This window comes from Trachurus trachurus (assembly GCF_905171665.1).
Source record: "Trachurus trachurus genome assembly, chromosome: 1".
Taxonomy (NCBI): domain Eukaryota; kingdom Metazoa; phylum Chordata; class Actinopteri; order Carangiformes; family Carangidae; genus Trachurus; species Trachurus trachurus.
In genome coordinates this window covers 8,780,557-8,807,304 of record NC_139891.1, presented here as the reverse complement: position 1 = coordinate 8,807,304, position 26,748 = coordinate 8,780,557, and the positions used below count along the sequence as shown (strand labels likewise).

General features: G+C 40.5%; 1 protein-coding gene across 1 annotated transcript in view; it reads right to left on the bottom strand.

The window, feature by feature from the left end:
* LOC310984093 (neuronal acetylcholine receptor subunit alpha-7-like) overlaps nucleotides 1-26,748 on the bottom strand; it is a gene marked incomplete at both ends in the record, with an annotated part of 56,867 nt that overhangs the window by 8,023 nt on the left and 22,096 nt on the right. Inside the window, 4 exons of the mRNA XM_083969201.1 lie at nucleotides 2,910-3,077; nucleotides 3,882-3,961; nucleotides 14,151-14,260; nucleotides 19,910-19,954. Coding sequence (XP_083825327.1) covers nucleotides 2,910-3,077; nucleotides 3,882-3,961; nucleotides 14,151-14,260; nucleotides 19,910-19,954 — 403 coding nt within the window. The remainder of the gene's footprint in view (nucleotides 1-2,909; nucleotides 3,078-3,881; nucleotides 3,962-14,150; nucleotides 14,261-19,909; nucleotides 19,955-26,748) is intronic.

Below are 26,748 nucleotides of genomic sequence, written 5' to 3'. Positions count from 1 at the left end.
AAAATCAAGACATTGCAGTTGCACCCTTTATCTCTGTGCAAATGAGCCCAGCTGCATCATTTTGTCTAGACAACCACTTCACCTTCAAGAGCACCCATATGCCTGGAGACAGAATGACCTAAAACACCCAGTTGTGTTTTGGCTTCTTTCCCCAAAATTAATTCACACATAGATAGATGCTTTATATCGTACTTTGGCAGGAACACATTCTTACATTCAAACTGTAAGTGTGCCCACGACCTCCCCTTTCCTGAGTCACAGCAGTGAATAATGGCTTGAGATGTTTTGGCAGAAACATGTTTTGGCCTCGGCCTTTGTCAGATGGGATTGGCTCAAGCTAATCCCAGCTGACAGAGGACGAGGCCGGGGTCCATCATAGGGGCCACATTTTAGACCAACAACACACACAAACACTCATATTCACACCTATGGACAATTTAGAGTCACCAGTCAACCTAGAGTGCATGTCTTTGAACTGTAGGAGGAAGCAGAGGAACCAGGAGAGAGCGACAGGAACTGCCAATGCTTCATCTAGTGTTACTTAGTTAAAGGAGAATTGCGGTCAGCTTAGAATTATAAGGTTCTATCTCCGTTTTGGGTAGTTCCGAGATATTGAGCATCAAAATTCCAACTCGGCTTGTGTTTTGGTTGATAGAACCTTTTTATTTTATGAATTACTAATTTAAAAAATGTTGAAAATTTAAAAATAACACCACACAGGCATTAACAGACCACTAATGCATGATATTATGCAAAAAACTCAATTTTGAAAAAAATGGAGATAGAACCTTATAATTTTAAGCTCACGAGTGGCCGAAAGCCATCTTTAGATAGGGAGTGGCTGAGTGACGCACCAGCTCCCAATCTAGGAGACATTTTAAATAACACTATTCACTATTTTCTAAATAACACTCTACAGCTCTAGGTCCCCCAGTGCTACCATGGGAAAGGACCTGAGAAAAATATGTGCAGCCCAGACCTAGCTCTCCTCCTGCTAGCTGTGCAACATTGCAGTTAAACAGCGAAGTAATGGGGGCAGAACTTTAAAACTGTGACTTTGGCCTCTATTATGCTCAAAATATCACTACACATGCTTTGCAACATCCACCAGTGCCTTACCACACAACACTGACTGTGCATAAAGTAAATTCTGAGAGAACAGTGCTACAGTACATGTGTGTTTTTGTCACGTAGCTCTGTTCATGCTGGCTTCCTTAGTAGACCTTACTGTAGAGCTTGGGACTGTTTCCATATCAATGCAGACTGCTCCTCATCTGTATATTCTGGTTAGAATAAACACGCACAACCATCAAATTCAAAATGTTCTTCCATCTCTTCAACATCGGATTCTCCTTCTTCCACTTTCTGCACCCATGCAGACTGGGCATTTGCTCGACAGTTGACTAGTAAGGTCTACCAAGAAAGTCAGCATGAACAGAGCTACGTGACAAAAACACACATGTAGCACTGCTCTCTCATATTAACGGAGTTTATGCACAGTCAGTGTTGTGTGGTAAGGAACTGGTGGATGTTGCAAAGCATGTGTAGTGATATTTTGAGCATAATAGAGGCCAAAGTCACGGTTTTAAAGTTCTGCCCCCATTACTTCGCTGTTTAACTGCAATGTTGCGCAACTAGCAGCTAGGTCCGGGCTGCACATATTTTTCTCTGGGCTTTTCCTATGGTAGCACTCGGGGACCTAGAGCTGTAGAGCGTTATTTAGAAAATGACCGCAGTTCTCCTTTAATGATCCTTTTTTATGAGATAAATGTATATAATCAAAGTCTATCAGAGTCTACAGTATGAATTCATCAGCAGGAAGCACGAAACAGCTGAACAGCTGCAATACTCTCCAGTGTATCAGCGCTCTTTGACATAGACATGAAGGTGTCAGTGAGAGTGGCATCTTAGCAGGAGGCTGATGTTACTGAAGCACCTGCTGTCAGAGCTGGAACAGGAACTGGATGTCTTAACTCCCTGCGATATGACATGAAGATGTTTAATGTCTCTTTGTCAGACTCTTTGTCAGGCTTTCAAAATCAATTTGATGCTCAGGCAGATACTCACATGTATTTATAATCCATCCCAGCATCAGCCCTCACACCTCACTAAGCCTCCACGCCGACGACAGCCTGGGCCGGAGGCTTTAATATTTTTGTGCTGTCCATCTGTCCGTCGGTCCCGCTCTCAAGAACGCGACATCTCAGTGACACCCGAAGGGAATTTGTTTAAATCTGGCACAAACACGTGTAGCCTCAAGGATGAACTGATTAGAGTTTGAACGCCAAAGGTCAAAGGTCAAGGTCACTGCAACACAAACTTTTTGGGTGTAACTCCAAAATGTATAAATTCAGAATGACACAATTTAACACAAACGTCAAGTAAGATTAAAGAAATGATGACATTTTATATGAACGTTCCACTTCAATGTGACATCACGTTGTTATGCAAAAACACCTCTGGCCGTTATACAACGCTGTGCCATATTTGACATGTTGAACATATTTCCTGCAACTTGGCTGGTTGGTGGAGGCAGACAACCATGACTCAGTAATTTAAGCCTCACATATTATATCAGCATGCAGAGGCTTTTCTATTTGTTTTTCTACCAAGTTTTCTGTATCAAACAGCCAATTTAAAGGGGACATATTATGGAAATATCACTTTTTGAAGGCTCTTTAACATATATTTGGGTGCTTGCAGTGATGTAATTTGCATAACCCCACCCCTACCTGGTACCAGTAGAAGGGATGGGGCAGGGCAAGCATTGTTAATTTGTTTCAAATGACCACTTTAAGGCTAAAATGCACAAAAACTTGCAGGTCATGCTGCCGCTTTCCTTTAATTTTGTTGTACTGGTGTTGTGCACCTGAATGTGTCTTAATTTGCCTGTCACTCATCCTTCTTACCTACAAGGTCCCACTCTCCGTTGGGTATGTAGGTGGAGATGTCTACATCCATCATCTGGAGATCCAGCAGCCAGCCATTGTGAGTCCACGAGCCAAATTTCAGGTCACACTTCTGCACATCAAACGGGAACCACCGTACATCGATGTAACAGGTGCTCTTTAAGATTCCTGAAGAGACGTGTTGGGAGAAGATACCTTTGAAACTAAATCATTAATTAATTTGGATGTGTTGTGAATAGTTACTTGCATTATTAGTTTTATTCAAAGTCAATTTCTGCATTTCAAATTTCAGAGTTAAACACCTTGTCTGACACTATAATCTTAAAAATAATGTGATATTGTGTGTTGTTATGTGTCAGTCAGACCAAATAGAGGAAAACATGTCAAAAACACTTGAGCAAAACTATTTCTGATGTAACACAGTGCAATTCATCAAATTAATGTAAAATCCCAACATAAGTCTAAACTCTGTTTGTCAGGGAAGACTAATTTACTGACAAATTCAATGCAAAACAGAAGAAACCAAAGTAGTTAAATGACTCAGGCACAGCGATCTCAGCCTCACTAATGGTGTGCCACAATCAAAACCTGGTTACCATGGTTTTGGTTTGCAATAAAACAATTTTACTGGAAAGTACAAATTAGATGGCTGTATACGCAGGTTGTGCATCATTCAGTGCCTGTGTCTCAGTCAGCTTGTTGCCAGTCCTATGATAAGAGAAGATGAAGACGAATATTATAATAAGATGAGGTGCACGTAAACCAGACGACAAAAACATTTCACCCTAAAGATCTGCTTACTGGGAAAAGCAGACATGATAATGTCTTAATTATATTATAACAGTGCTGAGGATGTTTGTGTCGACTATTGTTAAATGATGATTAGGATTAAACAACAATGTTAAGAGCAGAGAAACTGATCCATCCAGTGAAAGAGAAGAGGATACTGAAAAATATATTGAAATGTGTCACCTGGTGGAATGTACTGGCACGATCCTGAAGCATTGACCAGCACATTTGTATGGAACGTAGCATCGAACCTCTCGTCAGCACTGCAGGGAGAGAAGAACGTTTGGATGTGGCGTTAAAATATAAATGCAGCATTTAAAGGTCAAGTTCAATAGAATGAGAAAGACTTAGGAGAAAAAACCAGAGAGAGAAGTTTCAAAGCTAGAGTTGAAAGTACAAAGGTAAAAGCAGAGGAATGCAACAATGAACGGCAGGTGAGCATGAAGGTGACATCGATATACAAGGGGGATTAGTGTGGATACAGCCAGACTGTTTAATTGAACTGATCATGGTAAACAAACTTAGTTGTCTGCCATCAAGATGTCCTTCAAAAACACAGGCATCATGTTCATTCAGAAGAACAGGCATCATAATCAGAAAATTACACATTTCTCACAAGGACAAATATAAGCCTCGGGGAAATGACTACATTCGTATTTTTCTGTCGGAGAATAAAAAGCTAACGGCTGCACATATCTGAGAACAGATGTCCTCATGGTCGTTATCATGATCGTCAAGGAGAGTCAGGGCCGTAGCACAGTTAAAATAGGCATAGAAATATTTCATCCTGGTTAGCTGAATGCTTTGAACAAGAGGGACATGTTTCAAAAGACCACATTCAATTAAGCAGTATTCATTAAGAAAAGAAACACTTTGCAGATGCCCAAAAGAAATTAGGTCATTTTGTGCATAATCTTACTGCCATAAACTGTCATTGAAATCTGTGCATTACCTTTTAGCCACAGTCCTCTGATTCTGATCCTCTTCCTACCGTAACATTAACATTTTTGCTGAGGAAATATCTCGACCACTATTTGGACAGACAGCTACACCCCCCCGCAGAGTGAATTGTAATTATTTTCCTGGTCCTCTACTCTAAACCTTTTATCATCAAACCCAAGAATTTGAAATACCAGAAAAACAAATGACATTCCCTTGAGCCCTGTCTGTACTTATTTGTGCTAATTAGCAAATGTAAGCATGTTGTGATACGATATGATGAACTCAGATGGTGAGGATGACAAATGTCACTGTGAGTACGTCAGAAAGCTGACATCAGCGTTTAGCTCAAAGTACCAGTGCGCCAGTGAGTCCTGTTCTGGTTTTACACTGAATAATGGAACAAATAGAGGAGCTGATGAAAGAAAAAAAAAGAACATATTGGACTGCAAATATAACTGTAATGAGGCAGTAAAAGGCTCCCCGTGATGGCAGAGTATTCATTCATTTCACCAGAACCTGTTTTGTATGGCATTTATTCATATCTTTCAATCTGCAGTGACCCCCATAAAACCACTGAGTGAGGTACACAGTGGACTGAATGCAGCTCAATTTGAACATTGAATGAGTGCTCATCTAGTGCCAGACAATAGTCTGACTCACACCATCATCTGTTACTGTCCGTTAGTACATTTCTACCAATTACAGTAGGAAAGTGGAGGCGGAGGGAGAAAGTGAGGAGGAAGCTGAAACTCTTCCCCGAGTCTCTTTGTTAGACAAGTACAACATAAATTTTAGTAAAGTGCACTGGGACTGAGCCCAGGAGGCATATAACAAGACAACACTTTACTCAATGCAGACTTATAGCCTCTGTATCAATAATCTAAATCTAATAACTCTTTTCACTGCGCAGTGAAAACAAAGAGGTCGTGAGGATACTTTAAAACAACTGCCTCTGCTTTTATCCATTGCTGGGAATAAATGAGCTAAATTAGCATTTGGTCTTGTAATGATATCTGGAAAACATCTACCTAACGTGCACTAAATGGCTGGTATTAGCATTTCAAATGAGAGAGGTTTAATTTCCTATTCAAAAAAACATTGATCAAAACACAAATGCAAATACACTGAATGGTGAACATGAAGTCCATAGTTTTAAGTGAAAGTTCAGCCAGTGTCTGGATAAGAAAGTGTTTCAAAACAGTTTGGTAAACCTTTTGCATGCATATATACACACCGTGGCTAAATCAATTGCGAGCTCACATGAGCATCACCGTGAACTCCTCGATGCATAGCCTTAACCTCATTTTAATCACATCGCCAAGTAGAGCATGTTTCCAAAAGGTCATATGCCATGTGGAAAAGATAAGGGCACAACAAAGGCATTGAATCCCAATGGAGACCTTTTGTCCACCATTGTGATTCTAAGAACTTAATGTCACCATTAAATGAAAAACAAATCTGAAAGAAAATGCCATGCTTTCTTTTTCAATAGAGATAAATGCTGTCAAAAGGATGATTTCACAGTAGGGGAGAAAAACAACAGGAGATAATCAGAGGTAGAAGTGACTGGCCTGCTGAAACCACTCAGGAACCTCTCATAGAAAGAGACATATTTCTTTAAGTGTGCTCCTGGAGAAGAAGAAATAAACAAAGGCCTGCATAATATTCCCTTATACAAATAACCAGAAAGCCTCTCCCCTCATTCAAAGCCCCGGCTGAATACACAACTCATCCTCATCCCCATTGCACAATGAAATGGCATAACACACATTTACATTTAATTCCTGTAATAACATCCTGCAATATGTATAACAACACCGCCATCAAGAGATGCTTTCAAAGTAGATAAGAAAATGTCACCGTGTAGTCTGAATGCACAAGCAAAACCATCTCTACATGTAAACAGCTGGACACGGTTTACATTATTTACGTAAGACGCACAATGAAAGTGGAAAAGTCAAAGGCTCTTTGTGTGTGCCATCTTCCCAAGTGTCTGTAAATGGTGAAATATTCAGAATTATGCCTGCATGGGTTGGGACAAATCATTCCTTTATTATTCATCTGACAAGAGTGTATGTTTGTTGCTGGGTTGGAATGGGAACACAGAGAACATACAGCTGTCTACCTTTTAGATCGCACACCATCATGCCACATTTTTAGCTACTGTACCTCAGAGAGACTGAAGGACCGGATAACAAACTATATAAGAATAATTAAAACTCAGCAAGTGAAATAACCTCCACCCATAAGATATACACATCCTTTTGAGGGTGGCAGGGGAGGCTGCAGCCAATCCCAGACAGTAGGCTACACCCTGGAAAGGACCATGGAAGCTCACATAAGGCGAGACACTACAGGCAAAAACATGCACTGATCAATTTTGAAATTTTGTGCTATTTTTCTACCTTAACATGTATTCTTCCAGAAAAGTCAAAAGAAATGGTAGAAAATCCACATTAAGGTGGTTATTTTACTTCATTTTGTCTCTTTCATCAGTAGATTCCTCCTAAATTCATCAAAGGTTAACATGCTACTGTGACATACTGTGCTGTGCCTGTTGTCTGACCCATGTCATGTCAGGTATCATTGTAAAGCTCTCTCTCTCCTGAGCAATTATGTAGGCTCCAAAAATTGTCATTTCCTCCGTATCCGCAACCAATCGTAAAAGTACAATTTACAGGAATTTTACAGTACAAGTCTTTAAAGGCTGTTTCCTAAAAATGTGTTTTTCCTCAGACTCGCCTGAAATCTCCACTTCAGCAGCACTTACAGACACCAAACCTTCCAGTTTGATCCCTTTCTATGTTCTGAAGGCTTTTACAGAGGGGATTGTTGATATATCATTCACAGCCTGATTTATACAACATTGTATTCCTAAAAAAATGGCGAAATTAGATTTTTTAGGGCTGGTGACAGTATTTTCTCATTTACAGACTGATAAAAAGAGATATCCAAAATCCTCTCTGTAAAAACGTATGACTCAAATATGTCAACAAAATAAAACAATAATTTTGAAAGTGGCTTTATCCATTGTTCAGATTTCTGTTCTGGAAATGTATGCAAATTAGCACATATTTCATTAGATATTGCCTCATTTATAGCCTATTTGAACATAAAATTTGACAAAACTTGTAATACAAAAAATATTTGTCTTAATGTAACTGATAAACTTGGGAAGCTTCATGGTGATATCTGTAGGTTAAAATTTTTACCCTATTCTCCTGTAGTGTCCCCCATAAACACCTGCATGTGTCTGGACTGTGGGAGGAAACCCCCAGTGAACATACCAACTCCACACAGACCCGAGGCAGCTGGTTCAAACCCAGACCTTTGTTGATGTGGGGCAACTGCCACCCTAAAATAACACGTCCAAATTGATCTTTGTCCTAACTACATAACGATAAAACAACATGCCTGTAGCTCCCAGGCTGTGAACTCCTGGACCTACCAGAGAGTCTGAGAAGGTTCTCCTTGCTGTTTGCTGCATAAGCATACACAACAAGAGACATGCAGTCACATAGGGTCACCCTTCTTCTTGTGCAGAGAAGTCTCCAACATAGCAGCCTGAGGCTTGTGACCTTCAGCGCCTTCCCACTTCCTGAGCTCCCTGTAGCTGCCAACCCATGCCTGCAGAGCCAGTTCTCACACCCAACCCCCAGCTGCAAGCTCCCCTCCCAGGCTTGGCTGAGGAAGGGGACCACCCCAGGCAAGGTTGCTTGATCCAGAGGTTCTAAATACTAGGCTATGCATGAAATAAACAAGATAATATGAAGAGCCAACCGTGTTTAGAATGTTTACAGCTGCTGTGAATAGGTTGGAAACAGCAAGACACAAGAATCTTACAATCATGATGGAGGGCACAGGCGCTTTGGACATCCACTCCTCATTGGCATTCACGATGTATAGCACTCACCTCTACACACAACAAGTGATGAAAGTACATGAATGAATACTTTACGTCAACACTACCCCCTGTATTCTAATGTTACCATGCGGTACTGTAAGTGGTAAATGGACTTGCATTTATATAGCACTTTCTAGTCTCTAGGTAACTCAAAGCACTTTACACTGTATGTCACATTCATTTCTTTCACACACAGCGCTAGACACAGATCGGTGTGGGTATGTCCTATGCACTGACATCATGACTGTATCTCCAGACTAGCCTAATCCACATTAATGAAGTTGCTTTATCCTTTTACTTCACAGGCTTGAAAGTTTTGATGTGCCATATACGGTATACCCCGTCACAAGTGATGGTCGAACAGCATTGGAAAGTATCTCCTCAGTGCCCTACAGGTCAGTTGGTCCTAGTGTGGCCAAAGATGCACTTGTGTTTACACTGCTAAAAAAAAGTGGCCATGTTGCTCCTAAAGTTAATTCTCTCTCTCTTTCTCTCTCTCTCTATATATACAGGTGGGTACGGAAAGTATTCAGACCCCTTTAAATTTTTCACTCTTTGTTTCATTGCAGCCATTTGCTAAAATCAAAAAAGTTCATTTTATTTCTCATTAATGTACACTCAGCACCCCATCTTGACAGAAAAAACTGAAATGTAGAAATTCTTGCAAATTTATTAAAAAAAGAAAAACTGAAATATCACATGGTCATAAGTAACCCTTTGCTGTGACACTCATATTTAACTCGCATGCTGTCCATTTCTTCTGATCCTCCTTGAGATGGTTCTACTCCTTCATTGGAGGTTACAAAAGAATTTCTGCAGCACTCAAGGTTCCTAAGAGCACAGTGGCCTCCATAATCCTTAAATGGAAGAAGTTTGGGACGACCAGAACTCTTCCTAGACCTGGCCGTCCAGCCAAACTGAGCAATCGTGGGAGAAGAGCCTTGGTGAGAGAGGTAAAGAAGAACCCAAAGATCACTGTGGCTGAGCTCCAGATGCAGTGGGGAGATGGGAGAAAGTTCCACAAAGTCAACTATCACTGCAGCCCTTTGTATTGGGCAGGTGATGAGCAGTGCCTGGTTTTCTCCACACATACCGCTTAGAATTAATGCCAAAAAGTTCAATCTTCGTCTCGTCAGACCAGAGAATCCTATTTCTCATAGTCTGTGAGTCCTTCATGTGTTTTTTGGCAAACTCTATGCGGGCTTTCATATGTCTTGCACTGAGGAGAGGCTTCCGTCGGGCCACTCTGCCATAAAGCCCCGACTGGTGGAGGGCTGCAGTGATAGTTGACTTTGTGGAACTTTCTCCCATCTCCCCACTGCATCTCTGGAGCTCAGCCACAGTGATCTTTGGGTTCTTCTTTACCTCTCTCACCAAGGCTCTTCTCCCACGATTGCTCAGTTTGGCTGGACGGCCAGGTCTAGGAAGAGTTCTGGTCGTCCCAAACTTCTTCCATTTAAGGATTATGGAGGCCACTGTGCTCTTAGGAACCTTGAGTGCTGCAGAAATTCTTTTGTAACCTCCAATGAAGGAGTAGAACCATCTCAAGGAGGATCAGAAGAAATGGACAGCATGCAAGTTAAATATGAGTGTCACAGCAAAGGGTTACTTATGACCAGTTTTTCTTTTTTTTTTTTTCTTTTTTTAATAAATTTGCAAAAAATTCTACATTTCTGTTTTTTTCTGTCAAGATGGGGTGCTGAGTGTACATTAATGAGAAATAAAATGAACTTTTTTGATTTTAGCAAATAGCTGCAATGAAATAAAGAGTGAAAAATGTAAAGGGGTCTGAATACTTATGACCATGTGATATTTCAGTTTTTCTTTTTTAATAAATGTGTAAGAATTTCTACATTTCTGTTTTTTTCTGTCAAGATGGGGTGCTGAGTGTACATTAATGAGAAATAAAATGAACTTTTTTGATTTTAGCAAATGGCTGCAATGAAATAAAGAGTGAAAAATGTAAAGGGGTCTGAATACTTTCCGTACCCACTTGTATATAAAAAAAATCAAAAATTGTTGATATATATCATGAATTCAAAAAAACTTCCATTATTTGCCCGAATTTTTGATTGTGGTTTATCCTGCACCAGCTGGCACCTAGAAGAAGCACTTAGTTGCTGTGCATGGGACTTACAAACTTTATATATATTCTGTATATTATATATGGTATATAGAAAGGCCGTTGAATAAGAAGGTGTGTCCAAACTTTTGACTGGTAGTGTGTTCATCTCACACATTTTTAGTAACCCATTTGCTCCCTTGCTTCATAAAAACAGAAGCGAATGATTTCACTCATGATTTATACTGCATGCATACGGAATGTCAGTTTCAATTTGGGTCTGTGTCAGGACTATATTGTCGTTATCGTTAGTGATCGCTGATCCCCACCGTAAGCTGCTTAATGTTCTGTATCATCCCTGTTACTCAGCCAAAACTCTCCCTGTTCTCTACCTTTGTCTCTCACTCTCTCTGTCTCTCTCTCTCTCTCTCTCTCCACATGAGCTAAGCTGCAAATTCGTCATCCCGGCCACCCCCCCCCCCCCCCCCCCCCCCCCCCCCCCCATTTAAGAATCCTCAATCACCTTGAAGGTAGGGCTGAAAAGCCGGTGCCATCAATCAACTTCATCTCTGCCTTGTATCGTGTTGCCATCGCCTCATTACAAATGTGTGATTCTTTCGTTAAAAAAAAAAGAACGAAAGAAAGAAAGAGCTACTGTAAGGAGGCATGGTAAGGAGTGATGCATTATTAACAGCATATGTACTCGCCCGTTACATACCCTCTGTTGGGGCTTGACAGTTTGATAACAGCCAGTAATCTAACAACCTATTTTCTAGTTAGCAACTCTACATGAAAAAGCTGTTGAAGTCACATAAACAGTCCCAGCACACCACACATCACTTCGTTATTCCCTTTCCCACTGCACATTAATATGATTTATGCTTATTAAGGTGGAACTGTCTTCCATCACTTTGCTGTGTGGAACTGTGAGGAAAGCCTGCTATTGCAATAATGTGACTCAACTTTAGCACGTCAGATTTTTACTGAATTTTAATGTAATGAGATGTGTACAGTGTATATTTATATTGGTGTTGCAGGTCCATAAGATGAATTATGAAATACTCTGAAGGAAACCAATTTCCCTCTCATACCAGTCTGTCATAGAGACTTTAGACACAGTCCTCTTGTTGTTTTTCACATCAGAGCCAGACCTGTATCTCCTGCGCCAGGTGAGGTCATGTTATTCCATTGGGTGCACCACATTGGCTGTTGTTGTGTAGAGGGTACATGTTTTAAATGCAATAACTGTCTGAAAGCATCTTTTGTTTGAGGACTAAACTGACACCACACAAAACGGCTAAAAACACAAAGGACTCAAGTCGTTCACTGGCGCGCTTAGAAGGTCAGTGAATAGTTTAAAACTGAGATGGTCCAAACCACGTTGTGAATATTAATCTGGGAGACATGCGGCAACTTGATTTCTTTGAATCTCTTCAGGCTGGCCAAGAAACAGGAGAAAAGGCAAAGGAGCTCCGTCTCTGTCAAAATAATGAAGAATGCCAGGATGGCTTAGGTTGAATAGGACAGAGGTTCTGTTAGACTGACCTCTGTTCAAGTTCCAGATTAGATCTCATTCTTTCTATCAAAGACTCATTCTGTGACAAAGGTATGAAAAGACATGAGCTCAGCCAGATGAATGCCTCCACAGAGAGTTCGATGCGAGTGTGATTGCTTCAAAGCCACGTTGAATAATGAAATTATGATGATTTAAACACCGCATATAAATTAAAGTAATTCTTCTGAGAACAGACGCATTTCTCTTGACATGTCTAACTGGTTGGCGCAGTGCTCTCAGTAGGCCGGCTCTTACAGCGCTGCCCATTACAACCGGCAACAGATGCAAAGCCCCTGGGAGTTATGGTTTATGTCCTCCCACAGGGAATCGGCTCAATCATCTCATTAAATGGGGCAGTATCCATGTGTGAAATTTCATCTGGGGACTACGTCCATACACTGTGGTATTGGGTAAACAGAGCCCAGGCAATCTAGAGTATCTGCCCATGTATAACAGAAAACAAATTGGTGGAGAAGAGGTAAGAGAAGAGGATGAGAGGGGAGCAGAGGAGAACTGGAAAAAAAATAAAATTGCATTGCAGTGACAGAGTAACCACCGTGCTGATCATGTGTGTTGCCGGTGGCTATTGTTACAATTAGCAGTAAAACTGAGGTTTCATCATTTGTCTTTCTTTATCCACTGCTTAGAGTCGATATACTTTATTAAATAAGCACTGTAATTCATGAGAGTACCACTACTGAGTGATTTTAAATGCAAAAGGGTGGAATAACAAATGGCTCTGTCAGTCATTGAGCAGTGGAATTCTGCATGTCTGTGGTGCAGAGAGCACACCACCAGTAAAGTGACCAGTTCATGACATTGGAAACTATTACATGTAATATCCATGAACTAGCTTATACTAGCACATATTTATTTTTTGTCGCTGAATGTGTAAGTGAATTATAACAGAACATAACAGAATAATTGCAATTCTTAATAATTCTTTAAAATTATCAATAATGATTGATTGATTTTTCTGCATTTTATGATCTTGGAATATTTCTTTTTAATCATCAAACATAAATGACACTTGTCATTTGCAGGTCACTTTTCATTTAGTTTGAACTTGAAAAGCTGATTTTTTTTTTTTTTTTCCATAAGCTACTTTGCTAATTTTAATGACACAGTTCATCTTACAGCTTATTACTAAGAGTAGACCTAATTCAATTTACTGTGGCTACTTAGGGGATGACAGCAGTGTGCAGAATGACAGGGGCTTTTATTTTGGCTTTAAGTCACTCAGTTGAAAAGCTTTCAGTCATCACATTGTGTTGAGGGCTTTGGCTGATTTAAACCTTGAGGGACAACCTATAGGAGATTTAAAGGGGACCTATTATAGAAATATCACTTTTTGAAGGCCCTTTAACATATATTTTGGGTGTTTGTCTTGCCTTCCAAATTGTGAGAATCGACAAAAAAAACCCTGTAATGTTCAGGCTCCCTATACAGTAGGTTGAAATCCATGGTTTTACAAGCTGTTCCCTCAGATGTCTTTCAGTGATGTAACTAGGATTCAAATTTGCATAATACCACCCCTACCTGGTACCAATAGAAGGGGCGGGGCAAGCAGTGGTTCATTTGCATTTAAAGGGACAGGCACCGAAACCAGCCGTTCTGAACAGGGCTGTTTTGAGAGGATGAAAAGAGCTGTGATGTTTGATCCTTGAGGTATTTTGACCAAATCATGTCACAGACATGTCTTTAAGACACCTGGGAACTATTTTAATTTGTGGAAAGGAGGAATAATATGTCTCCTTTAAGGATCCCAGTCTGTGTCCTATGGCATGTGCTGTAGAAATGTGGTTCTGATCAATAAAATCCCATACATTCTCAAAACTTTACAAGAAGCCATTAAAGTGGTATAGGGATTAGGTTGATGTAAATGTGATTTGTGAAAAATGAAATGTAGAATACGCCTTCACATTTAATTCAGCAAGGAGGCATGATGGGAAATGAACGACAGGAGTGAGGGATGTGACAATCACCTACCTGTTGTAGAGGAGGATGTCTGGAACCCACACCAGGTTAGAGGGGAAGCGAAGGTTCTGGACTCCGGGGTAGTTGTCTGGGTTCCATGAGAGGTAAATATCTGTCCAGTACTAACAGAAACAATGGACAGAGAGTCAATTAAAGAAAAAGGAATAATAATTTTTTTTAAATGTGATGAGCAGATGCACATGAGGATAAAATACAGGATTATTATAGAGTGAGAGAAAAGGAGGCAATTTTCAAATTTAAGCTTCCTTTACTCTCGTCTGCTTTTTGGCCGCGCAACCTAATTTGTTGCTGCTGTTGTTGTTGTTAATGTTGTGTTTGTGCAATGCAGCACATTAGCAACCTTCACAGCTCTGACAGCGAGACGTGTTTTACAACTTAAACAGCGTCTCTGCTATGACACGCACGCTGCATACATAATCTATGCATCATAGCGTCGTTCCTTAAAATACATCCTGGCACATAATAGTAACGAGAAACAAAATGTGTCAGAGCCATCTTTATAGGACCGTGGGGAGAGCTCTGAGGTTGATCATAATTTTATGATCGCCCTTAAACTATGTGAAATCTTAAATTGGCCTTTCACACAGGCTCATTTCCCAACCACGGCTGGCTCTTCCACTTTGTCTCCTGCTCCGATAATGAAGCTTGGCAGTGACACCTTGCCAAGCCAACAGTTGTTGGCTCTGACCCCTGCACTTCCCATTAGAGGCTGGGCCCATATTCAGCAAAGGGCTAACTGAGCCCGCCATCAAAGTGTTTAAAAGGACAAAGACAGAGTGTGTGTTGTGTGTCGCCTCTGTGCCTCTTTTCATGACTTACAATGAGGAGAAAAAGATGATGTGTGATCTCTGGAATGGTATAGAAATGTGTGTCTGGCATGTAACTACACTCCTGTGTGTACACTGATGTGTGTAGTATATGTATAGAAGCTACATATATATATATAGATGGAGGCGCTCAGATGTTGTAGCCAGAGGGAACATTCCCTATGGAGCAAACACAGTCCCCTTACTAATGTGGCCACAGTACATTGGGCACATCCATTTGTGCGTATGTGCGTCGGTGTGTGTGTGTGTGGACGTAACTTATGTGTGTAATGTGTTTGCGAGGTTGAGCTCCTGGGATTGTTTTACGCATGTGTATGTGCGCATGTTGTTACAGCTCTGTCTGTGCATATGTGACTCCTGCTTTCACAGTCGACAGACACACACAAAAAAAATCATACTCTTCTTCAAAGAAATCCATCTGAAGAGCTCCATGCTGACATATGTCTCCACTCGCGCAGCTAATGACTTAATCACTACACTTGTTATCTGTTGGGCCTTGGCGGTTTGGTGCTATAGAGCCTTCTTTTCATGTTTGCTGGCTGGGGAAGCACAACTAACAGCCAACGGAACAAATCACAGCTCAGTAACTTTGACAGGAACAGATGAGGAGGACACTGGGCTACGTAAGGTAACAGCTGTCTAAGAATAAGTTTGGGGTTACATAACAGAAATTTAAGCAAGTGTCACTAATTTGAGACAACTAGGTTCTTATTGAAAGAGTGTGAAATTCATTGTCTGAAAGTCAGACTAAGGCTCATCCTTGTCTATATATACAGCACACGGCTATGTAAACGTAACTGCTAACATAATTATATTTAGCAAATGGTTTTGGATTAGTTTTTGTCATTTATGAGCTTCTGTGCGTGAGTAGCCAATGTTATCTGGCCCTCTGCGTTGTGTTTCGATACAGACTGCTTGAACCCTGGTCTCCCGACCAAACTATTTTGCCAAGAGGTCAATGACCTCAATGCGCGATCGTAGCGGAAATAATGAAAGTAATGGCAAACAAATATCAGTAGCCATTTTAATGTAACAATTGCCGGGTGTCAAAAAGGCAACGAACAAAGCTTCGAAGCATAGATTTTTTTGGGTTAGTCCTACAGGCCAAGAGGTCAATGACCGCTTAGCAGTCGGGTTTGCACATCCTTTACGGGTGACTGAGTGCACCCGGACCCTCCGTTACACCTGCACCCTCCTCCCAGCAAACTTAGCACCCTCCGTAGCAAGAACCACCAGAGCACTAGGCTACTACAAATTACAGGGATAACTGGGTGATGAAGTCCTCTTCATTCATTACTCACAGTAAAAGGGTTTTCTTCATGCAACTTACATTTGGATTCTAAACATAACCTCTCTATGAGCCATGCTTAGTTTTGTTTTTTTGGATACATCTCTCTCAGAGGTTTCTGCTGTTACCCGTGGAGGTGACTGAAATCTTATTTTGGGAGCTCACAGCAAAGATGGAATATATCTAACTTTCCAGGAAGTAGTTTCCCCGATACACTGTATAACCCCGCAGACCTCACTGTGTCTTCAGAGGAAAGTTGTTTCAGTCAAAAACTGTTAAAAATCGTGACATGGTTATTATGAAAAGGCACAGTTTCTAGAGATACATTTTACTTTGCTATTTATTTATTTATTCCGTTCAGCTGGAGGCAGCGGTATCTTAGGCAGAGATCATAAAATCCAGGTGGAATTAATCTTTTTTGTTGATTTAAGTGATAATAATAATGATACGTAATAAGCCATACAAGCTGGCTGTTGAGGAGGACACTAAGGTAATACTCAGTTCTTAGGAAATCTAATCCTCACAGTTAGAAACCAAATAAAATCCTATCCATTGGGATGTGGGACATTCATTGCCTGATAAACCTGTAATCCTAAAATCCCCCTCGATGCAGCGGAGGTGAATCTGGCCCTTCTCTGTCTGACTCTCCCGGGGCTAGTTAATGTACTTCACAGGTCTCCTTCAAAAATCTGCTGCATCTGCAAAGCCTCCTTAAGCCATTACACCACCACAGTGGATGCCGGTATTAAAGAGATGGCTTCCTGAATAATTGATTCATTCATAACTTGTAAGCCACTCGTCATCAGCCAACTCAACCTGGCTGAGCGTGGGCTGTGACATCCTTAATGGGCCACTCTGACTGAGGCTGCTATGGTAATGAGGCTGTTATACCTACTAGCTGACCTAATAACATTTTTCTCAAGCTACTGAGCATTGTAATGCACATTTCTTGTACCGTTACCTTACACTCAACTCTTTTTAATGAGGTAGATGTTCTGTTCCTGAGCTAAGTAGCTTAGTTCCACATACTTAGATCGCAGGACGTGGATGCTGTTAGGAATCTGATGACTGAACACTAAACCTTTATTCCCCAAACATTTCCCAGGCTTAGCTTAGCATTCAACAAGCACTGGATTTATCTACTTAAAGCAGAAGTGAGTGATATATTTGTGTTAAAGCAGAAGTAAGTGATATATTTGTGTTAATATAAGTCTTAAATAGTTATATCTTCTGACAGCAATCACTTACATAGAGTGTTTGGTCTGAATCACGGGTCTGTCAGTCCCTCTGCTCTGCTCTGAGTCGAGGAGAAAACATTTATCGTATCCTACAGTTTTTATCCAATGAGGAGAGAGAACGGCATGCAGGGCTGTGTGTGCAGCCAAGGAACGCCGTGAATGTGGTGACGTAGGGACGAGGACTGTTATGGTGCGTTCAAGGAAACTCGTTTTTTTCCGACCTGTGAAGTCATACCAGTTCGATCTGGTACATAGACTGTACAAAAAGACGTACTGGTACGATTTCACGGGTCGGAAGAACGAGTGGCCGTTATAGTGACTTTCACCGGTAAAACAGGTCGGAAAAACACGAGTGTTGCCTGGAACGCTACAAAGTCGTAAGTTGTGACTTAAAGCTGTAATTTATGATTTCAAAAGCCTGCCTGGAACGCAGCATTAGCGAAAACGACCAGATCACTCACTTCTGCTTTAATATAAGTCTTAAATAGTTATATCCTCCGACAGCAATCACTTACATAGAGTGTTTGGACTGAAACACGGGTCTCTCAGTCCCTCTGCTCTGCTCTGAGCCGAAGAGAAAACATTTATCGTATCCTACAGTTTTTATCCAATGAGGAGAGAGAACGGCATGCAGGGCTGTGTGTGCAGCCAAGGAACGCCGTGAATGTGGTGACGTAGCGACGAGGACTGTTATGGTGCGTTCAAGGAAACTCGTATTTTTCCGACCGTGAAGTGGTACCAGTTCGATCTGGTACGAGTTCACCGGTCGGAAGTTACGAGTGGCCGTTATAGTGACTTTCACCGGTAAAACAGGTCGGAAAAACACGAGTGGGTTGCCTGGAACGCTACAAAGTCGTAAGTTGTGACTTGAAGCTGTAATTTACGATTTCAAAAGCCTGCCTGGAACGCAGCATTAGCGAAAACGACCGGATCCCTCACTTCTGCTTTAAAGGTCCAGTGTGTAATATTTGTCAAGGTTTATTGGCAAAATCTGGATATACCACCAATGAATTATCGCTATAAAATAAAATCTGTTTTGTTTTCATAGCCTTATAATTATATTTTATACAGTATATACATATAGCAAGGGTCTTGCTTAGAGAGTGTTGCCATCTTGTGCCACCATGTTTGTACAGAATTGAAAATCACAACCAGAGAGCACGTTTCAAGAGTTTCACGTTCATAAATAAACATAGAATTATTTAATAGATAAATAATAGCATCGGAATGCTAGACGTCACTGTTTCCCCCTCATTTTACACACTGGACCTTAAGTGGTATAAAATGGGTTTTTGTTAGAGCCATACAGGTGCTCCTCAGCTAGCATGATGTTCCTTTCCTCACCCCATACGTGCTGCACCAGATGTGTAACGCTTGAGAAAAGCAAACATGTCACTTCTAGTAGGGTGACCAAATGCCTTCTTTTGCCCAGACTTGCCTGGAATTCCTAAATATGTCCAGTTTTCATTGTTCTTCATACAATGGTATTTTATTGTGTGTCAGCAAACGTTCATTTAGTATCGTGTACAATGAAGTCTGAGTTTTAACTGCAGCACCGGTTCAAGAGCAGCCTGACTTTTCTTATTGGTTGAAGTTCGAATACAATAGTGTTTCTATCATTATTTAATTCCAGCGGGCTTCTTTAATACATTTTTGTACCATTAATAACCCCTGAGAAGCCTATTTGAATTTGTGTCTCTGGATATAGAGGGATATTATTTTAAAGTATCCATAAAGAGGATGCATATACTGTATATATATGAGGCATCTTGGTGTAAATTGAATCATTTAATTATCCTGAGGTGGAGCCGAGTGTCCTCTTTTTTGGGAATCAAAATATGGTTGCCCTACTTATAGTAATAAATGTAACGGCTTAAAGGGAGAGAAAAAAACATGAAGGTAGTTGTCTTGTTGATATTGTTTCATTCCTATTCCCATTCAACGATAATGTTAATGATGACAATAAATGTTACAGTACACTATTAATATTATGCTATTATTAACTATTACAAAATCCTAACTAATCTTTAAGTTTACTTTTTGACATGACCTGATGTCGCTGCCTTTGTCATGGTAAAAAAAAAGAAAAACACGTGCATGCACTGAAGCTATTCTGACACTGGCTAACCCCAGTCTCAGGCTTGTATTTCACATTTTGTCACATGAGGCCCTGGAGATTCATTGAGATGTATTAACTTCACAAAAGGTTTTAAATTGCAGCTGTAAATTGTGCCTGGCTCCCGGCCTTCAAAAGCAGTCAGGTGTGAACACCTTTTGAAAAATAGGGATGGCAGAGCCCACAGGACACAAACATCACACACAAAACACATTCCAAAAATATACCAAATGACAATTATCACACAATGATCACACGAAAAGTGCTCGGAGGAGACGTACCAGCTGCAGCCAGGCATTCGTGATCATCACTTGGTTCTTTTCATCCTGGGAGGGAAACAACAGGGAAGAGAAAACAATCAGCAGCCAGTAGACAGGGCTTTGGAAAGGAAAAATCTGCAGGGTGAGATAAAGTAATAAAATAATAGTAAACATGAGGTAAGATTATCAGTAATGAAGACGAACTGCACAGCAGACGACTTGGAGCTGGCATGATCTCTGAATCACAGTAATGCACTTCATATTCTCTCCATTTTCATAGCCTACGTTTATTGTAATTCAAGGCAGCACATGTTTGCCATTTTAAACAAAATAACATAAACAATACAATGATGATAAAACACAAAAAAGGTCAAACAGCAATTTGTGCAGGAATCAGACAGTGACACTGAGCAGAGAGGAAAGAGCTCTTCAAGGAAAAGGGATGAGTTTACAGCAATTTTATATCAGCATCAGGAAAACAGAAATCTGCAGTGGCCGTGGTTGCATTTTATATTATTTTCTACCAGGGCTGGCTCTTTAGTCAGAAGGTACAGAGTGAAAAAAGTGGGAGCAGAGAGAGAGAAGGATGGAAAAAAAAAGTCAACACAGGCTGAGATAGATCAAGAAAAAAGATTGAAAGAGGACAGAAGAGAGGCACAAAGACAAAGACCAAAAGTTATGAGAGGTTGGAATAAATGTCTGTTGACTGTGTTTTCCAAAATCCCACATGACAGTGACAGGTTTTGCTTCCTTGTTGCCTCGCTCACCCTGAAAAACTGTGTAAAACCACTCGACAATGATGGCGAGTCACAGCGGCATCTCCTATTCTCTGTGTTCCTTCATGGACTTGGTCCTATTTTGATTTTTCATAGAATCACTGCAGTGACTTATCATGTTATCTTCCATCCGTGACTGCTGCTGGAATAACAGCGCCAGCTCAACCCTATGAAAACTTTTTTCTTTTTAATGTTACTATGGTAAGATCGTATCATGAAATCAGTTTGTCCATGTTATATTTTTTTTCTTATTCTCATCCCAAGAGACCTAATCCACTGTGTAGTTTTCTATCTTATCACAAAGTTTGACTGTCTGCTCACTCGCTTCATGCTGCTTGTTTCGCTCCCAGGACAAATTTGACTTGTTCCTATGTTGTGAGACATCCACAGATAGTGTGTGTATGTGTGTGTGTGTGTGAGAGTCTTTGATTTTGAATTTAGCTGTGCACAAGCTAGTTTAATTACTGAGGCAAATGACTGTTTCAGGAAGCTCTAAAGCATGCAGAATCACAAGAACGATTCATTTACAGGCCTTTGAAGAGAAAATGTGTTGCACTGAATTACATTATGAAGCACAAGAGTTTCTTAGCAATTGTACAAAATACATAAATACAGCAAGTGTTACGAGGATCATGTCATCTCTTTTATCCAGACACCCAGATTGTCCCCCCCCCCCCGCCGACATTTTTTTTTATGTTTAAAGAGTGATCTTGAGTAAACTTTGGGAAACTTGTTGACCTTTACTGCATTATACTGAGGGATATTTCATATTTTTTCTCCTTACTGACATAAATGGGGTGGACACATGTAAAGCATAAGCTTGGAATATATTTCAGCAAATAACTAACCATAGTTTTGAGCTGTCGCCAACTATTAGTCAGATATATCTGTGTAAATATGTATTATGTAAGTTTTGTAGAAGCATTTATTTTATTGTGCTACTTCTACTGATCCTCATTGTTTTAATCCAGTAGTTTATTCTAAACTAACTAAACTAAACCTCTGAAAGACTAGAAGCAATAACTGTATTATCTATTTTTACTTTGATGTTTAACTTTAAGGAAAGAAGTTGTTCATACAATGAGTTTTTATATATGATCGGCATTAAAAATGTGTGATATTTATCCGAAGTTAAAGACACCCTTATAAAAAGACAAAGATTTTGTTTGCATTTTCTAACTCTCTCCCTTCTCAAAAAAGTCGAGTTTATATTCCTGAACTGTGGTGGATAAAAGTACCTAAGGTGTTTTGTCATTTTTGTTAGGTAATTCCATTTTAATTCCACTATTCATTTCACAGGCAGTTACACTTTATTTTTCAAAATAATATTTCAATGAACATTAAAAAGCTAATAAAATGCACTGCAAGGTGTAGAAAGATGGTGGTTTCCAACATTCTGGCTTGTGACCACAGCAGCAGTGCACTGATGCTTTATCACATTGTAGATGTGCACGATTTGTTAACAGCTCCACTACAGGAACATTTCCCCTCTACACTTATCAGATGGTTTCATTTAATTTAATACTTCAGGCACTAAGAGGTCTGCCTTTGTAATCGCAATTTGTTGGCGCATTATTGCCACCAGCTGTCAATCGGTGGAACAGGGTGAAATTTTCTCATCACCCACTCGTATATGATGCACACAAAGCAGGAACCAACTTAATATCATAAAATATGATAAATTAGGTGCTGGTTTTAAAACCTGAGAGCTTCAGGCATCGTCACATCATCATCACTTCAGACCGATTTCCACACCATTTTGTTGTGGACGCAACATTTCCACCGTCGGGCCTGATTATGTAGCCTGATGCATCAGCCGCTTATTTCATTACATTTCATATAGCGTCTGAACACGAGCCATAGGGATTCGTTTGCTTCCGGGAGGCGGTTGCTTACATTTGCTTCAACTAATCGCTGCTGCTTGGTGGTCACGTGTGCTATACACCGGTTAAGCTCATAGGTTAATCTTGAGCGCTTGAGTTCAACGTCATCGCCTTCACTTACCCGTCTGTTCGCTGATTGGAGCAAACCGAAACGCATTGCTAGTTCCCTGACTACATGGTTGAGGCAAATGAAATTTGCCGGAACCAGTAGGCGGCGCTAGCCTGGCTACTGATTATGTACATCGGGAATGACAAACGGAGGTGTAGTGTAACATAACTGACAAACAGGGATTTTGCCACAACAGCATGCATCTAGCATGTTAGAAGTTTGTGCATTTCTTCACCAAGTCTGACATCTCCTACGATGTGAACCTTGACCTTAACCAACAGGATGACAGAGCGCTCTGACGCATTGTTTACACACAGTGAAGGTACAGTGCAGTAAGTTAGCTGGCTTCATGTGTGCAATGTAAGTTAATGGTTTTGAGGTGTACACATACCTTAAGTTCTCTCTGAAGGACAGACTGTCCTGTCCTCTTCACCAGACCCAGGAACAACCTTTTTTTTCTGTCTTTTCTTTTTCGTGTCTGAATTAAAGACCGCTAGCATCACGTGCTACAGTAGCCACGATTCTTGCCACCAAAGACGTTTTAGAAACAATGTATCTGTGTCATGTGTGTTTCACCACTACTCAGCCCCTTTAGGAGACCAGCAGCAGCAGCAGCAGATCCTGAGTCTATTGACTGCAATGGGAGAAGTGAACATGAGCACAGATTATGGTTGATTCGTTCACCCCATTGTCACTGAAGTAAATGTTAGACTCATTTTTCACAAGTCATGTCTCTTCTGAACATTTTGATACAGAAAACGAAAAAATCAGGAGAAAATGAACTTTGTCCAAGGCCTGTCTCATCCACACACTCTCGCGAGATTTGCCACAGATCTCCTAGGCCAGTGGTTCTCAAACTTTTTTACATCAATTGACACAAATTAGACCACCCCATTGGACAAAATTTAAGTTTAAGTAAACACCAGAAATACACAAATATTTGTTCTGAGATTGAAGAACATTACTTTTTTAGTCAATGTACATTCAAATTAGGGCCAATAGTGTGAATCTTTGGAAATATTGTCGAGATTTTTTGGAAAAAAGTTATAAGATTTCCAAAACCCTCTCAAGGACCTCTGGGGGTCCCTGGACCCCACTTTGAGAACCATTGTCCTATCAATGCCAACTAACTTTGCTAAAACCTGCACTAACTAATTTTCATAATGCTAATATGAAATATAATATTACTGTTAGCTGCGTAAATATTTAAGGTTATCATAAGAAAATACAAATAGCTCACTTTCTTCTACCGACAACTTTTATAAATCCACACACACATTCACAACACGAGGTGGGGGGGCAGTGTGTACCATTTCATATCATTGGCGCAGCTTGTACTGTAATGAGCTTCTTGTTATAGTAGAGCATTATTGTTGCCACGCCTCCCCAATGAACTCGTGTAGGGTCATGGACCAGGATTGGTTGGGGTGATACTTGTAGTGTTGCCAGTCTTTCAACCAAGACACAGCAAGAATTTATACCACTGTGATGGTTATTTCTAACATGGTGACCATCGTGAAAGACAAAAAATTGTGTAGTCTGAACCCATCCTATACATCAACCTATTATATTGTTTATTTTCCCGTTAAAGCAGAAGTAAGCGGAATGTTTGTGTTAATACAAGTCTTAGTTATATCTTCCGACGGCAATCACTTCTATAGAGTGTTTGGTCTGAAACACGGGTCTGTCAGTCACTCTGCTCTGCTGTAAGCCGAGGAGAAAACTTTCCTTGTATCCTACAACCTTTATCCAATGAGGAGAGAGAACGGCATAAAGGGGCGGTCCTCTCTGTGTGTGCAGCCAAGGGATGCGCGTGAATGTGGTGACGTAGGGACGAGGACCAATAGATCCATGACGAGGGCGGGGGCTGCTAACTCCATCGGCTGACAAGAAGTTAGCCAAAACGACCAGATCGCTTACTTCTGCATTAAGAAAATGTTCTATCTCTTGTGCTCTCTCTCTGTCTTCTGCCACAGTCATGAAAGGGGATCAATCAAAGTGGGTAAACTATCTACACTAGGGTTTGTTATCACCACAAGTTAAATACCCTCTAAAGTGAATATGAATGGCCTACTTATCATATCTTTTTAAGATACTCTGCAAAATGCCCTTGAACAGAAACTAGTTTTATGTAAGTAACTCCTATCATACATCAAATTAATTAACTTTCCATATCATTACTATGCAGAGTTATGAGGAACTTCGGATAGTGCTGAAACTTGTCATCAGTGACAAGCAAAGCAAACTCAGTGCTCTTACTTCTTGTAGTGAAAATCGACTCTCACACAATCGTGGCTCCTCTTTCATCCCCGCCTCCTCACCTCCTCCCTGACTCCCTCCACGATCCAATCTTATCTCCACCTGTCCTTTTCGATCCTCCCCTCTCCTAAACCTCCTCTCTCTGCTGCTGAATAAAAGCAGGTTTTCCATTGTGAGCTTCACAAAGCAACGTTTTTCTGGTGCTCGATCTAGCGCGCCGTCGTGGAGATTTGGCTTAGCTTTGAGGTTGCTGTGTTTTTTTTTTCACTCTGTTTTGTTCCTGACCTCTCTTTTGTGGTGTTTTATGGGATTTTGCTCAGCTGCAATGGGCAGTATCAGACCTGTCACACACACTATAAACACTCTAATCTCCTCATAAATCTGCTCTGATTGGTTTTAGACAGACTGACAAGGGATTGATGGACACTTGCATTCAGCGAAAGCTCCTCAACTGTTTTTTAATGCACGCCTCTGACATCATTTGGCCAAGAATGACTCACGGCACCATTTTTCTCACATGTACAGTATGTATCGCATTTGCTATTGCGTTTTATCCCCAGTTGGGAACAATCGGATAGTCTCCTATAGCCTTTTCTTTTTCTTTCAATCTAGATCAAAGGATCAGTGTTTCAAGACATATAGTGAATCAACAAACAGTAAAGAGGAGAAATTCTGAAAACATGAATGTCCTCTGTTGTACTTCCCACACGTGGGTTCAACGTTAATTTTCACCAGCCTCCTGAAAAACACATTGTTAACATCATTAACATTTGCGATGTAAAGGATAAATATGATGCTCTCTTATGTTCCAACAGATCTGAGTGAAGGGAGGACACAAGAACACAATGAGAAGCTTCTCTCCACTTCAACTCTGCATGTTCAAGGTGAGATAAAAACCAGGTAGAGTTGAGCTGGAGAACAGTGAACATAGTGCAGCTGAGGATTTAGAAATCTTGGTGGAGACCAAAACCAGACTTTGATCAGGCACCCCTGATCAAAATGTCTGTTAATGAGACCAGTTCAGCAAGTGGAAGATGAAATTATCTCCAAAAGGCATAACATTCCAGATTACACATTCCCTTTACATTTTAACCTTTTTTCTTTTACATTTTCAAAGTGACAGAAAAGGAAAAGGACAAATGTTTGGGCACCCCCCCTTTGGAAACTTGTAAATAGTAAATATCTTGTCTGATACCTTGGTCAAAGTTATCTGAGAGCTCAAGTCTCCTGGGTTTCCCATTCTTTCACAGGCTGCTGCTTTGTTTCCCTTTTTCACTCTGAAGCTGTAGAACAAAATAATACACTGATATTGTTTAGAATATTTCAAAAGAGTGTGTCATGTTTAACTTTATGCCTTTTGGAGATCATTTCAACTTCCACTTGCTGAATTGTTCACAAAAACCAGGGGTGCCCAAACTTTTGCATGCCACTGTAATTGAAAGTGAATCTTGGTTTTATAGTCATATGGTGACAACTCCATACGAATGCTAAAATTAACGTTTCATAAAATGAAAATACTGAACCAAAGTCATAACTTGAATCCTGCAAGTGAAGTAACATATTATATCCCACCACTGTATGAACCCTATTGTTTCTTTGTCAGCTACATTAGGTGCAGGGTGGTTCCTCATGCTGACTGGTGACCAGTCCTGTCAGTCTGTGTGTGTGTGTCATTATTCATGGTCCTGTCCCACTTGTCCTGGTCAGAGAGTTACCTCTTAGCAGATGGACGAATCAAAGGCCACAACCAGCTTTACATTATTTACTGCCCAGTAACAATTAATTCAAACGGTCTTGCCAGTTTATCCATTATATATGGAGTCAGCCGCGAGT